Source organism: Euleptes europaea, chromosome 3, assembly GCF_029931775.1.
Source record: "Euleptes europaea isolate rEulEur1 chromosome 3, rEulEur1.hap1, whole genome shotgun sequence".
Taxonomy (NCBI): Eukaryota; Metazoa; Chordata; class Lepidosauria; order Squamata; family Sphaerodactylidae; genus Euleptes; species Euleptes europaea.
Window position 1 is genome coordinate 124,949,740 of NC_079314.1, and position 13,305 is coordinate 124,963,044.

General features: G+C 49.1%; 1 protein-coding gene across 1 annotated transcript in view; it reads right to left on the reverse strand.

The window, feature by feature from the left end:
* Positions 1–13,305, reverse strand: part of SBF1 (SET binding factor 1) — a 111,293-nt gene extending 97,988 nt beyond the window's left edge. The window contains exon 1 of the mRNA XM_056845907.1: positions 13,230–13,305. Coding sequence (XP_056701885.1) covers positions 13,230–13,284 — 55 coding nt within the window. The 5' untranslated portion in view covers positions 13,285–13,305. The remainder of the gene's footprint in view (positions 1–13,229) is intronic.

Genomic DNA, 13,305 nt, shown 5'->3' on the forward strand with positions numbered 1-13,305 from the left:
CACTGAGAGGACATTCATTACTTAAGGGTGGAGGCACAGCTTCTATTATTTGGGGGGGTTTCTTACTCTCCATTTTTTCATTTATTGTTATTTGTTAAGTGTTCTGTTTTTTCTCCTAACCCCCAACACTGGCCCCCACCTCCCCCTTGCCCTCCCCCACTACCCCTTTCCTCAGCCCAACCCTTTCCACCACCGCCACCCTCCACGTCCCTCTGCCCACCCAGCCCAGGCCTCCTTACTGCTGCACCTGCCCACTCCACACCATTCCTCCCAGCAGGCTCCACACACGCAGGCAGGCCCTCCTCGCTCACCAAGGCTGCACAGCCCCAACGGACCCCGCGGAGGTGTCCGGCATTTCAGTTCAACCCACAGGTCACTCAGACGCTTCCAGCCAGGGGAGGAAAAGGGAGCAGCAGCAATGTGGCCTCTTCCGTGCCAGGAGCAACTTTCCCCACCTCAGAGAAACAGGGAGAGAGGCAGGGAGGCGGCAGCGGCTCCAACAAAGGTGCGATGCAGGTGCAAATGTCCCAAGTCTGAAGAGAAATGCACTCTGTACATGGCCCCCAGCCACAGATTTCACTATTCACAGAGCTGCCATTTTGAGAATTAGATATATTTATGAAATGATGATGTGTTTATACTGTTATAATCATTTTGTTAGTTTACTAGTGATGTTCACAAGCAACATAATGGAGTGGGAGGGAAACAGATATTTATGGTAGTTATGGGCTTCTTTGTTTGTTATTGTTTATATTGTTAAAGAAAAAAGGAAAATAGGAAGTCCTTAAAAAGAAGAGGACAGAAAGCAACAAGTAGGCCTACCTGGACAGTTCTGCTAGGGAAGTCAGAAAGCAGGATCCCCCACCCACCCACCTCTCAAAGATCTACACCGGAGGGAGCCCCTGCTGCTTAGCTGGCCTCATAAACAACAGTTTGGAGTCTTGAGTGAGCTGTGAGGGTCTTCAGTCAACACCAAATTATTCATTAAGGATAGTGAAAGTGTACAAAAGAGCGTTTCTTGAAACTGTGTGAATGGCAAACACGATAAAAAGAAATTACATGTGAGTAAGCACACATTTGGGCAATGAATCCTAACCAGAAGAGAAGCCTGGCATCTGAGATACCAGTAACTAGCCAAGAAAGAGAACCTGGAGACACCGCAGGGCAGCTCAAAGGAAATACTGACAAAGGGTCCAGGAGAGCAGACTCCATGCTGGGGACTGTTTGCAAAAGGGAAATTATAATATTGTCAGTTTTAACGTAAATTGTTGGCGCAGCCGTATTGGGAATACTATATATATAGTAGGGTTGCCAGGTCCCTCTTCGCCACCGGCGGGAGGTTTTTGGGGCGGAGCCTGAGGAGGGCGGGGTTTGGGGAGGGAAAGGACTTCAATGCCATACAGTCCAATTGCCAAAGCAGCCATTTTCTCCATGTGAACTGATCTCAGTCGGCTGGAGATCAGTTGTAATAGCGGGAGATCTCCAGCTACAACCTGGAGGTTGGCAACCCTAATATATAGTCTGCTTTGCCCCATCCAAAATAATTTCTTAAGAGCAGAAAGGGGCAGAAAAACCACAAGTAATAAGGGACTGCAACGATTTCTATACACAGAAAGGCTCAAGTGATTGGGCCTTTTAAGCTTAGAAGAGACAACTAGGGAGGGGGGTGTTAGGCATTTATAAAATTATGCAAGTTTGAAGAAACCTGATTCTCTGTCTCCCACAAGAGGGAACTCACAATCACCCAATGAAGGTGAACAAAGGAAGATCCAGGAAAGACCAGCAGACAACCTTACTTTCATTGTTAGCCCTGCGCTCTTCTGGGCCTCAAAGCAATTCCAATTATCTTTGGGGTTCAATCTGGCTTCCCCTTGTGTCCAGATATCGTCTCGGACAGAAAGAGGGAGAGCCAAGTGAGGAGAGCCACTACAAAACACACACACACCTTTTTGCCCCTGCCATCATGCTATCTACAAGGTAAGAAGAGTGTTTGTTCCTCCCCACCCCCCAAAAAAACAGATCAGATCTGCTATTAATTTCTGCTGGAAAACCATTTCAAATCCATTTTTAGGGTGGTTCACTGATATTCAGACTGATCATGGACATATTGTTAGTCAGAAGTCACAGGGGTTTTAATGTGGTTTATTCTCAAACAACCAATCATAGGATTGCAGAATTAATGAGAAGGCTGCCTTAGAGTCAGGCCACTGATCCAGCCAACCCAACATTTATCCAATCCAAAAGAGGCAAGAGAAGGAAGAACTAAAAAACAGTTCAGAAAGAAAAATTGGAAAATTTGGGGGAACACAGCAAAACACTTCTATAAATATTGTTTTTTCTTTTAGAATGAGTAAAATGCTTCTTAAGGCAAGGTTTTCACACTCAAAATGAATAGTATGAAAAAATCTGAGTTTTTTTAAAAAATTCTAATGGAAAATTTGGGGAAGCACCAATAAACTCTTATGTAGTAGACATATACAACATTTTCAAGACTATTTTAGTTTATAAGTTAGTAATTTTGCAACAATATGCTTAATGATAATTATTGAAGAGGCCAGTGTTTACCATGCTACAACTTAGTTTAACATAAAGACTTGCCGGTATTCCCGCCTATTGTTTTTGTCAAGACAACACATATTCTTTTGTTTACTACAGAATTTGCTTTCTACCTTCAACTGTTGTTTTTTCCTACCTCGTGGGTGGCAAACAAGGAGGATGCCCTGGTGCTAAGGGTGCCACACAGTGTGCCGCAGTGCACAACCCTCTCAAGTTCCAGAGGCACAGCTGCAATTTTTCCTTATAGAAAATGACATCTTTATACTTGAAATTCCTCAAATTTGCTGAACAGTACAATTTTACATGCTAAGTTATACATGTATTTTATGTTGCTAAACCAGTAAAAGAAATTTAGGTTTGATAGGAAGGTATGGCATATGTTTTAGTTTTCCCCAAAATTTCTATGGGGAGAGGCAGAGCACAGGCTTTTTTCCATGGCTCCAAAATTTCACATATCCTCCTGTTATCAGAGATCCTTCACCTGGAAATGCCAGCGGCTGAACCTGGGAACCTTCTGCATGCAAACTAGGCACCCGACCACTGAGCCAAACCCCCACCACCCCCACCACCTTTTCGAATGGTAAAAACATATCTGGAAAAGCGGTTTTTACTGTGTGCCCTCTGGCCACCAAAAAATATGTAAATGTTCTAAAATGGCAAAGAACTTGTTTTTGAAAAGTTGTCTGCCCACCCACCCCCCTTCACTTTGGTAATTGTTTTGGACAGAATTACATTTAAATTAAGCATTTTAACAGGAAATAACGTGTTTGTAACAGCCAAAAACTATAGATTTTGTAGACTAAAACCCCAAGTGTACATCTACAGATTGGCCCAAATTTGCCTCCCCAGAAGATGTACAATGTGTGAGCTTGTGTAAAACTTAAATATTTGTGAAGTAAAAAAATTAAGACTTTAAAAGGGTAAAGTAGTCAATCACACCATTGGAGTAAAAATAATTTCATGTATTTATTGTTTTAGATAAGACTGAAGACAGCAAGCAGCAAAGATGGTTTAAGTTGTCTTCCTTTATTAACACAGTACAAGGTCTGATTAATCTAGGAATTAAGGTAATATTGTGTGGCGGAGTTGCAGCTGGCTAGAGGAAACAGAAGTGGCCTACCAAACCCAGTCACAATTTGTGGATGCCTGTGGATGGCTAGAGAGAGCCCCATGAACAGGGCAGCATATTCCTGAAGGCCAGGCATGGCCCCATTCTGCAGACTGCTGAACTAGATGAACCCACCTTGGCCTGATCCAACAAGGCAGCTCTGTGCTATAAGCCTTCCAGAGCTCATCACAGATCCCAGGCGACTCATGGTTACCACAACCAAAAGGTTGCTTCTATATAAGGAAAAAACAACTGACTTCATGCTCGCCTCAAAAACCCTCTGCTTCCTGCTCGCCCTGCTCCTCACACCAATGCAGCAGCTACACCGGCAGAAAAAGACGCAAGCCCCCAGTCACATTCATTCCATCAGCACAGCCAATCCAGAAAAAGCTTCCTACTAGAGCAAAATGTCAGGTCACCAGTTTGTCAACTGGGGTGGTAAATTTATAGCCATGCTGTACTATCAAACTGGGACTGGGTGCTTCCAATGAAACAGGAGGGCCCTTGAGTCTGGCTGGTAGTACAGCACAACCACAAAGTGACCTTGTTTCTAGGATAAGCTCTGCATGGAAATACAGGAGGGAACAGAGATCACAGTATGTTGAAAGCCAGGGTGGCAGCCTGCAGACAGAAACACAAAACTTGAAGAGCTACAGCATCTCCCAACTTGAGAGCTTCAAAGTTGGCTCCAATATATTTTGCTGTGGGGTGCCACATTAGGGGGTTTTCACAGATCTGGAGGGCACATTTCCAGACTGACAACTTTGATCCAAGACCACTGCATACCACCTATTTCAGGGCAATAGGAACCCACTGATAACTGTACGACGCCTACCCAGCAGAGGACAAAGCAAAAGCAGCTAGAATACAACCCTTGGTTTACAGTGTCATTCTCCTCTAAATTCTTCCTCCAAGACCACAGCCCCTTCAAAATCTTTCCAGAACCAACATAGGCTAACTCTAACTTTAGGTCAAACCCTGTCCTCTGGCTATGCTTTTCAATGTCCACATTCCCTAGATCCGTGTTGGCGAACCTATGGCACGCGTGCCACTTCCGGCACGCGTAGCTCTCTCTGCCGGCACGCGCGGGTGGGCTCAAAAAGGCCTCCCGGGTCGTCTGGGCCCCTCCCTCTCTCAGCTGAGCTCCCCCCCCACCGTGCGTGCGTGGGCGCGTCAGCTTCCTGCCTCGCACTCACGCGGCTGGTTTCTTCCTCTTCCCCCTCTCGCCCCCAACAGCTGACAGGCGGCGGGGAGGCCAGCAGCAAGGAGGCGGGGCCTCCTCCTCCAGGCTCCAGCAGCAGCTCCTCCTCGCCGCCTTCCTCCTCCTCGTCCCCCTCAGGCGGCTCCCAAAAGTCCCGCTCCAGGCTGCCGCCGCCATCGTCGTCCTCAGGCGCCTCTCCCCCGGCCGTTTTCGCCCGCTGCCTCCTCCTTCTCAGGGCGCTCACGGAGGGCCAGGCGGCCCCTCAACAGCCGCGCGTCTGCCAGAGAAGGGCCTGCCATCTCCCGCCGTCCTCCCCCTCTCCCCCGCTCGCGCTCGTCCCTGACTCCTGCTGTAAGCTTGTGGGGTAGCCGGAGCCACCCTCAAGTCCTCTGGCTCGGGAGTGGCTGCGTGGCCTCTGCCTTCTCCCTCCCTGCCCCCTAAGGTCGCCCGCAGGCTGGCGGGGTCGCGAGTGTTGGCGCGCTCGCCCTCGCTCTCGCCGCCCCCTCCTTCCCTGACCCCTCCCAGCTGGGAGGTGACCGATGCTGCTGCGCTGGGCCCCAACATCTCCGCCGTCCCGCACCATCGCCTCGCCGCCTCCCCAGAGCTGCCGGTAAGGGGGGGTGAACTTCGGGTGTGCGCCCTGGAGCAAGTCCTGGGTTGGGCTTGAGGCCCGACCCAGGACACTTTCTTTCTTCCTTCCATCCTTCCTCCCTTTCATCCCCAGATCCTTCCTTCTCTTTCCTTTCCCAGTTCCTTCCTTCCCCTCTTTCTTTCTCTTTCTTTTTCTTTCTTTGTCCCTCCCCCTTTCTTCCTTCCTTCCCCAGTTCCTTCATTCTCTTTCCTTTCCCAGTTCCCTCCTTCCCTCCCCTCTTTCTTCCTTCCCCTCTTTCTTTCTTTCTTCCTTCCCCTTTCTTTCTTCCTTCCCCTTTCTTTCTTTTCTTTCTTCCTTCCCCTCTTTCTTCTTTCCCCTTTCTTCCTTCCCCTCTTCCCTTATTCCTTTCTTCCTTCCTTCCTTCCTTCCCCTTTTTCTTCCTTCCCCTTTCTTTCTTCCTTCCCCTTTTCTTTCTTTCTTTCTTTCTTTTTCTTTCTTTCTCCATCCCTCCCCCCTTTCTTCCTTCCTTCCCCAGTTCCTTCATTCTTTTTCCTTTCCCAGTTCCTTCCTTTCTCCATCCCTCCCCCTTCCCTTCCTCTACTAGGGCTGCCAACCTCCAGGTGGTGGCTGGAGACCTGGCAACCCTAGCAATAATGTCTGGTGGCTGAGCAGAGGACGAGTCCTGGAGAGATGCATGCCAAATACAAACAACTGTTTATTGAAAGGTAAAAGTTTGCATCATTGAAAGCTCTGTTATTGTGTTTTTCTTTTAACGCAAAATATGTGAATGTATGAGTTGTTTTTTCTAAACTAAAACCTCAGTATTCAGGTTAAATTGCCGTATTGGCACTTGGCAATAAATAAGTGGGTTTTGGGTTGCAGTTTGGGCACTCGGTCTCTAAAAGGTTCGCCATCACTGCCCTAGATGGTAAGCCAACGGAAATACCCAGCGCAGCCACCAATAATATCCCTAATCCATGCAACGTAAGAGCCGGCATGGTATACATTTCAAGACTTTACCTTTAATCCTGTTGTATGTTAAATGGTATTAACAATCATTGCCAACTGGGTGAGAATCAGGATTCTTGCCACTGTCTACACAGGATCAGGTCCAAGTTGGAGTAGATAGAAAGTCAGCGGAGGCACAGCAGGTAGAATTACCCCGGGGAGCCAATCAGGGGACCAGGATTTTTGACACAAGCAGCCTGCTGTGGCATACTTCATGTTATGCCGCAACAAAATACAATGTATTCTTCTACTTAATCTTACAAAACCTGCCTTCTACCAACCACTTAGGTCTCAGTATCATCCAAGCATTCAGTCAATTGATGCAGAAGAAGAGTCCAGTAGCACCTTAAAGACTAACAAAATTTCTGGCAGGGTTATGAGCTTCCGTGCGTCACAGGCTCACTTCTTCAGATACAGCTAGGATGTGAGTCCATCACATTCTAGCTGTATCTGAAGTCCATCACATTTGTTAGACTTTAAGGTGCTACTGGACTCTTGCGCTTTTCTACTGCTAGTGACAGACTAACACAGCTACTCATCATGAATCAACTGATGGTTTTCAAAACCAAGCAGGCAATTTACTACATCCCTGCAAAAACGGTTTAGGTCTAAATCTGGTGGTGGTGGCGGCTCTGCAGAAAGGTTTGGTGAGCAGATGAAAGAGGTTCACATTCCAGCAACACACGCTTGACAGTCAAGGGAACGCTGATCAGCAAGGATGGCGTCTCCAATTGTTAGCTGATCAGCAAGGATGGCGTGTCCAATTGTTAGCTGGACCGTGACAGTCCCTTACCTGCAATGTCTGCAGGATGCATTTGGCCATGAGCCAAGTACTGGTTAGATCTCAAGGAATCTCTTTCTGGCTATCCTACAATTCCTGCCACAGTACCTTGGGCACAAAGACTGGGGATAAGTGGAACTTTAATGTCACATGGCAAGTTGGCACATCTCCTCAAGGACAGCATTCCACAGTTTTAGGGCAGCAGCAGCAGAGAACACTCAGAGCCAGATGCCCTGGGTTGAGCTGGGTGTGTGCGCAAAGGTGTCTGTCAGGGGTGGCAGCAGTCCTTTAGAGGGTGCAGTGCCAGGCTGTCAATGGCTTTAAAACTAATCACCTTCACCTTGAACTGAGCTCAAAAACAAATTGAAAGGCAGTACATTTCACAGCGACTCACTCCAGTAAGCAGACAAGCAACAGCACGACATTATTTTTAGTCTGCCTTTCTCTCTGGGACTCAAGGCGGATTACAAGCATGAAAAAAAAACTACTCAGTCAATCAGGCAGTGGATGACAACATACAATAACACTTGACTCTTGCAACACGGATGCCTCGTAAAACAAAACAATGCCGTGGGGCTGCTGGGGCTAAAGAACTGTGCACAAGCTGAAGTTTCAGAGTTGTTCTTCAAGGGCGGCCCCTAGGGCAGCATGTAACAGTAATCCAGCTTTGAGGTTACAGGCCCTATGGCTCACGGCGACCAAATCAGCTGAGGCAATAACAGAGGGCCGCCTCTTCCCAAAGGGCACCTGGAATAAAGCCTTCTTCACTTTACCTTCTAGCTCCATCACGCCTGGATTCAGCTTCATTTTGTTCCCCCACCTCCGCTTGATAACCGCGTCACGTGGAACCACGAGCGTCATTCAGTGTGACACACTGCCCAGCCAAACCAAACATGTGCTGAATAAAATGGAATCACGACAGGCTGTGGTGACGCACTCTCCCTCCCAGCCCGGTCTATCGTGTTCAGGCTGCTGTTGCATCAAAACTCTGGAAAGAAAAAACTAGGAGATTCACTAATGCTCTGCATTACCTATCCTGGTCTCAGTCAGATGTGCGGGGTCAGCTTCTGCATCCAAGATGACAGATGCTTTTCCCATTTACAGACCTGGCAATTCACCACCACCAGCATGAGACCACGTCTCCTTCCTTACTTCTCTTACCTTAATTTCAATAAATTACCTCGATTCAAATATAACTGGCTTAAATTCTTGAATGGTGAGGAATAAATGTGGACAGGACAATTATCAGAAGAGCACAGGGACTTTGCAGGGGCTCAGGTTGGGGGCAGGGAGTGTCCTATCACCCCACAGAATAAAAGCCACATTCACAAAAACCTGAAAGGAGCTCAGTGGTACAATGTGAGATTACTGAGCTAGAATTCTTTAACATGTCTTGGACAATGGAACCCCCAGGGTTGAACAGGAACATATGACTCTTACCCCATTATAGATGCGAATGTTTGGCATTTCCCACCTCTGTGCACATCTCCTTGCTCTAATCAAGCTCTGCATCCTGACTCCAACTGGACCTTCTCCAACACACCTCCCACCTTCTGACCTGACATAAGGGCTCATGGATCTTCATTCTCATTTGCATCTGAGGAAGTGAGCTGTGGCTCATGGAAGCTTAATATACCTTGGGAAATGTTGTCTTTAAGGTTACACAGAACCACAAGTAATGCCAGTGATGGCCGCGTGGGCAAGTGGCCCCAAGGACCTCTGTGAGAGAAAGTTAAGGTTAAATCACACACAGTACCTGTGGGGGGGGGGGAGAAGAGTGATAAAAGTAAGTGAATCAACAGCCTTCAGTGCCTTTCCTCCCCAAAACCTAAACAATGTAAAGGAAATGCATGCTGTAGCATACTTGAACATTTCGACCACACTTGATTTCCCCCCCTAATCCAAAATTTCAGATCAGATATTTGCTGCTAAGTGCTTTCCACAGCGTTTGTGAACTGCAAGTCACAGTAAGCGTGCTAAATCCGACCATGCTGCATTTATGGCATCTGATATTTTTCTGGGAAATGCTACAACTCAAACCTTTCAAGCAAACCCCATTCACAGACCCTGCTTGATGAGGTGGCTCAGGACCGGCTCCCTCCAGAGCACAAGAGGAGGCACCTCTCCCAAGCCAAGACTGGCTCACTCGCTCCGGCCAGGCGCTTGGGGAAAACCCAGGGCAGAAGGGTAAGCACCACTGCACTCACCAAGCCCCAGTTATTTATTTTTTTCTTTGTGTAATGACACAACTTATAGTTATCTACTGTTAGTTCCACGCTCCCTGCTGACAAAGGGAGCCTCAGATGACCTGCACACAGGGTGGTGACCAAGCAAGCTTCAGAGATGTGGCTGCAACACCCAGACTGGTCAGCCTTCAAATCTCACAGCAACACGGAGACCGGAAATCTCGTCATGAATAGACTGGAATTAGAAAATTCCACTCCCAAAAAAGCCAGGCACACTCAAAATGTGGCAGCAAAACACTGCCAAGCAATCTAATCTGAATCAAAGCAAAACTAGAGCCCTCTCCCCCTCCCCAGTTCGATCCGTACTCCCCAACCCGTTTGCGGCACCAGTCTTCCACCCAACAGAACGTGACAGGCTCCTGCAATGCTATATATGTATAGCTGAGCTCATCTGATCTGGTTATGCCTCCTTGCCCAAGGGGAACATGGGCCCGTGAGAGAATTTCCCTGGGCCACTCTGGCTAGCAGAGCTCAACATCGAAGGAAGGACTTCCGGCTGGACTTCAGGCCCAAAGGCAAAAATGACTCAGTCCGTGGTGGTAGTAAGATGTAGTGAACGATGAACAAATGCTTTTGTCTAAAAATCCCCTCTTATGGTTTTCACGAGTAAAAGTTATAAAGGAGCTACACAAGGCTGTTTTATGCAGTGTTTTTTTCCCCAATTTTGTGACACTGACAACATTCCTGACAACATTCTAGTCACCATATATCAAAAAGGACATCACAGAGCTAGAAAAGTAAAGAAGAGGGCAACCAAGATAATTACGGGGTTGGAGCACCTTCCCTATGAGGAAGGACTGAAGAGTTTGGGACTTTTCAGTTTAGAAAAGAGATGACTAAGGGGGGAACATGAGAGAGGTTTATAAAAAAATATGCATAAGGTAGAAAGAGTTGACAAAGAGCATTTTTTCTCCCTCTCCCACAATACTAGGGAAAGAAATGTCAAAGATAGGACATTTTGGAGGACTTTCATTCATAGGGTCGCCATGAGTCAAAAGTAATTTGACGGCACTTAACACACACACACACAATACTAGAATTCGAAAGGCATCCACTGAAGCTCATGGGCAGTAGATTCAGAAGGGACAAAAGGAAACATTTCTTTACATAGCGAGTGATTAAAATGTGGAATTCTCTGCCAGACAATACACTAATGGTCATAGGCACAGACAGCTTTGAAAGGGGATTAGACAGATTCATGGAGGACTGGTTTATCAGAGGCTACAAATCAGGGGGACTGAAGGGAACCTCCACATTCAGATGCAGTAAGCCACTGAATCTAGTGCCAGGAGGCACCATCAGGGGAAGACCTTGACCTCTATGCCCTGTTGTTGGTCCTCCAGAAGAACTGGTTAGTTGCTCTCTAAGACGGATGCTGGACTAGATGGACCACTGCTCTGATCCAGCAGGGCTCTTCCCATGTTCTTATGAAGGCCTCGGCCTCTATGTCCTGCTTGTAGGCCCGCCAGAGGAACTGGTCGGCCACTGTGTGAGACAGGATGCTGGACTGGACGGACTCTCTGTGGTCTGATCCAGCAGTGCTCTTCTTATGTTTAGCATGGGCAATGGAGCCAGCTTGGTGATTCATGCTCCGGTCCCCAGGGTGGGAAGCTTGCCAAAACGCTCAAATGCTCAGTCTGAAATCAAACTCGTCACTTGTCCAGAAATGTACAGGGGGCAGCAGTTTGCAACTGTTTCTCAAAAAAGCCACAGGTTTTGCCACTGAGCCTTCAGTGTGCGCCAGAACCCTCAAGTGATAGCTCACGATGCCCTGCCGTTCTTTTGCTGATTCACAAGTACTAGGAAACAGAAGGCCAGCAGAGAGCTTGGTGAGGAGGAATTGCCAAGCCTCAGAACATTAAAAAAACAACAGTTAGAGCAGACCTTTGCATACCTGACCCTGAGACATTCACCTGCAACTCCTTCCTCCCTTCTTCACAGTAAAAATGTATCCCCACCCAACCATTCAGACACCTCCATCCCAAAGAAACAGACAGAAAAAACTGAGTCTGCCTAGCATTTACAGAGCACAACTGTGCTTACCCCATATGTTCTTTTTCCTGACAATACCACTCGGTGAGGGGCCAGTGTTGCTTAAGACTGATAAGATGGAAGCAGCCACCTTTTCTCTGATTTCCTCCTCTTCACCCTCTTCCCATGTTATTCCCTCTCTTTACATAAAAACAAACAGTAAATGTGGGGGGCATTATTAATTCAGCACATCTTAAATTGGGATGTACCCCCCAGTTGAGGAACAACACATCACACCATAAGCTGCAATGAGATTTTATCTGACCCCATAGAAGCCGATAGATGAATTCAAACAGAGATGGCAACCATTCTCAACACCTTAAGATACTTAGAATTCAGGAATGATAGATGTTACAGGTATTCTTATGATAAAAACGAATGATCTCCCTGCCCAGAATGCCCCATGGGCTGCTGCTGCTCTTTCAGAGCAGTGTGTCGCCCAGGAAGGCTTTAGGAAACTGACAATAGTACATGTTATCCCAGACTGTTCCCAATAGATACCATTTAATGATGACACAATACAGATCAGATTAAATAGATACTCAAGTTTCATTTTAATTTAGTGGCCATAGAAGTTAGTAATGTTTTTGAATAGAAGTCATCAATAAATGTTAACGGTTCATCTTTTGTATAGTTAAGAGTCCTTCTCAAGAGGGGTTGTTATATGGGGGTACTGACTTAGCGACTGTCTGGATGAGCTTGAGCACAGCCTGCTGGAATATTGTGTTTTTCCCCCTATGTGTCTTTTCCCTCTTTTTCTTTCTGTATCGCTATATTGAAAAAAAATTAAGAGAGAGATTTTATCCGACCCCAGACAAGCCTTAATCAACAGATGATCCCTTTTGCCCAAAATTTCACTTAAAAACAAAACGACTCAAACTTGATGCCTAAACAGGGCAGCGGGGGGGGGGGGGTGCCTGGCCTCTCTCTCTGCCAGCAGGGGGGAAGGAAGGAGGGAGGGAAGGGCTCCCGCCGGGCTTTGGGGGGCTCGCGCGACCCCACGTGCCTGAGGGAACCCATCCTGCATGGAGACCCCTGTGCTCGACGCCTTCGCGCGCTCTGGCCGGAAGGGGCCAGGGGCCAGGGCCGCGCCGCCGCCCCCCCCCCCCCACCACACACACGGGTCGGCGCATCTGCCGCCGCCGCCTCCTCTCGGGGCAGCCACACACCCCCCGCTTCCCACGGGCAGAAGGGGGCTCCTCCTTCCTCCCTCCCTTCGTCCAACGGGAGGCTCCGGGGGGGGGGCGCCGCCTCAGCCCCCCGGCCCGCCCCTCCCGCAGCCGCGCCAGAGAGGCCCGCCGGCACCACACGATGAGGCGGCGGCGGCCCGAACCCTCCGCCGCCCCCGACGGACACCAGGGAGGCGCCTGCCCCCGCCGGCAGCCGGGCCGGGAGCGCCAGCGGGCCCACATCCCGGCGCCTCCCTCCGGCGGCACGAAAGCCGGGTCTGCGGGCGGGCGGGCGGGGGTGCGGGGCGGGCTTAGAGCAGAGCCGCCGCCCACCGGGCTGGGGAGGTCCCGACTGGTCCCGGAGGCCGCGGCCCGCGCGAACCCCCGCTGCCTGCCTGCCTGCCTGCCGGCCTGCCGGGGAGGGCCGCGGGAGCAGGACGCGCGGCGGCGGCGGCCAGACGGAGGGTCCTGCACCGCGCGGGCCCGGCCCGGCCCACCCCACCCCCCCTCCGCTGGCTGTCTGGCTGTCTGGCTCACCGCGCTTGCCCTGGGCGAAGGCCACCACCAGGAAGTAGTCTGCGAGGCGGGCCATGGCTGCGGCGGAGGGCGGCGG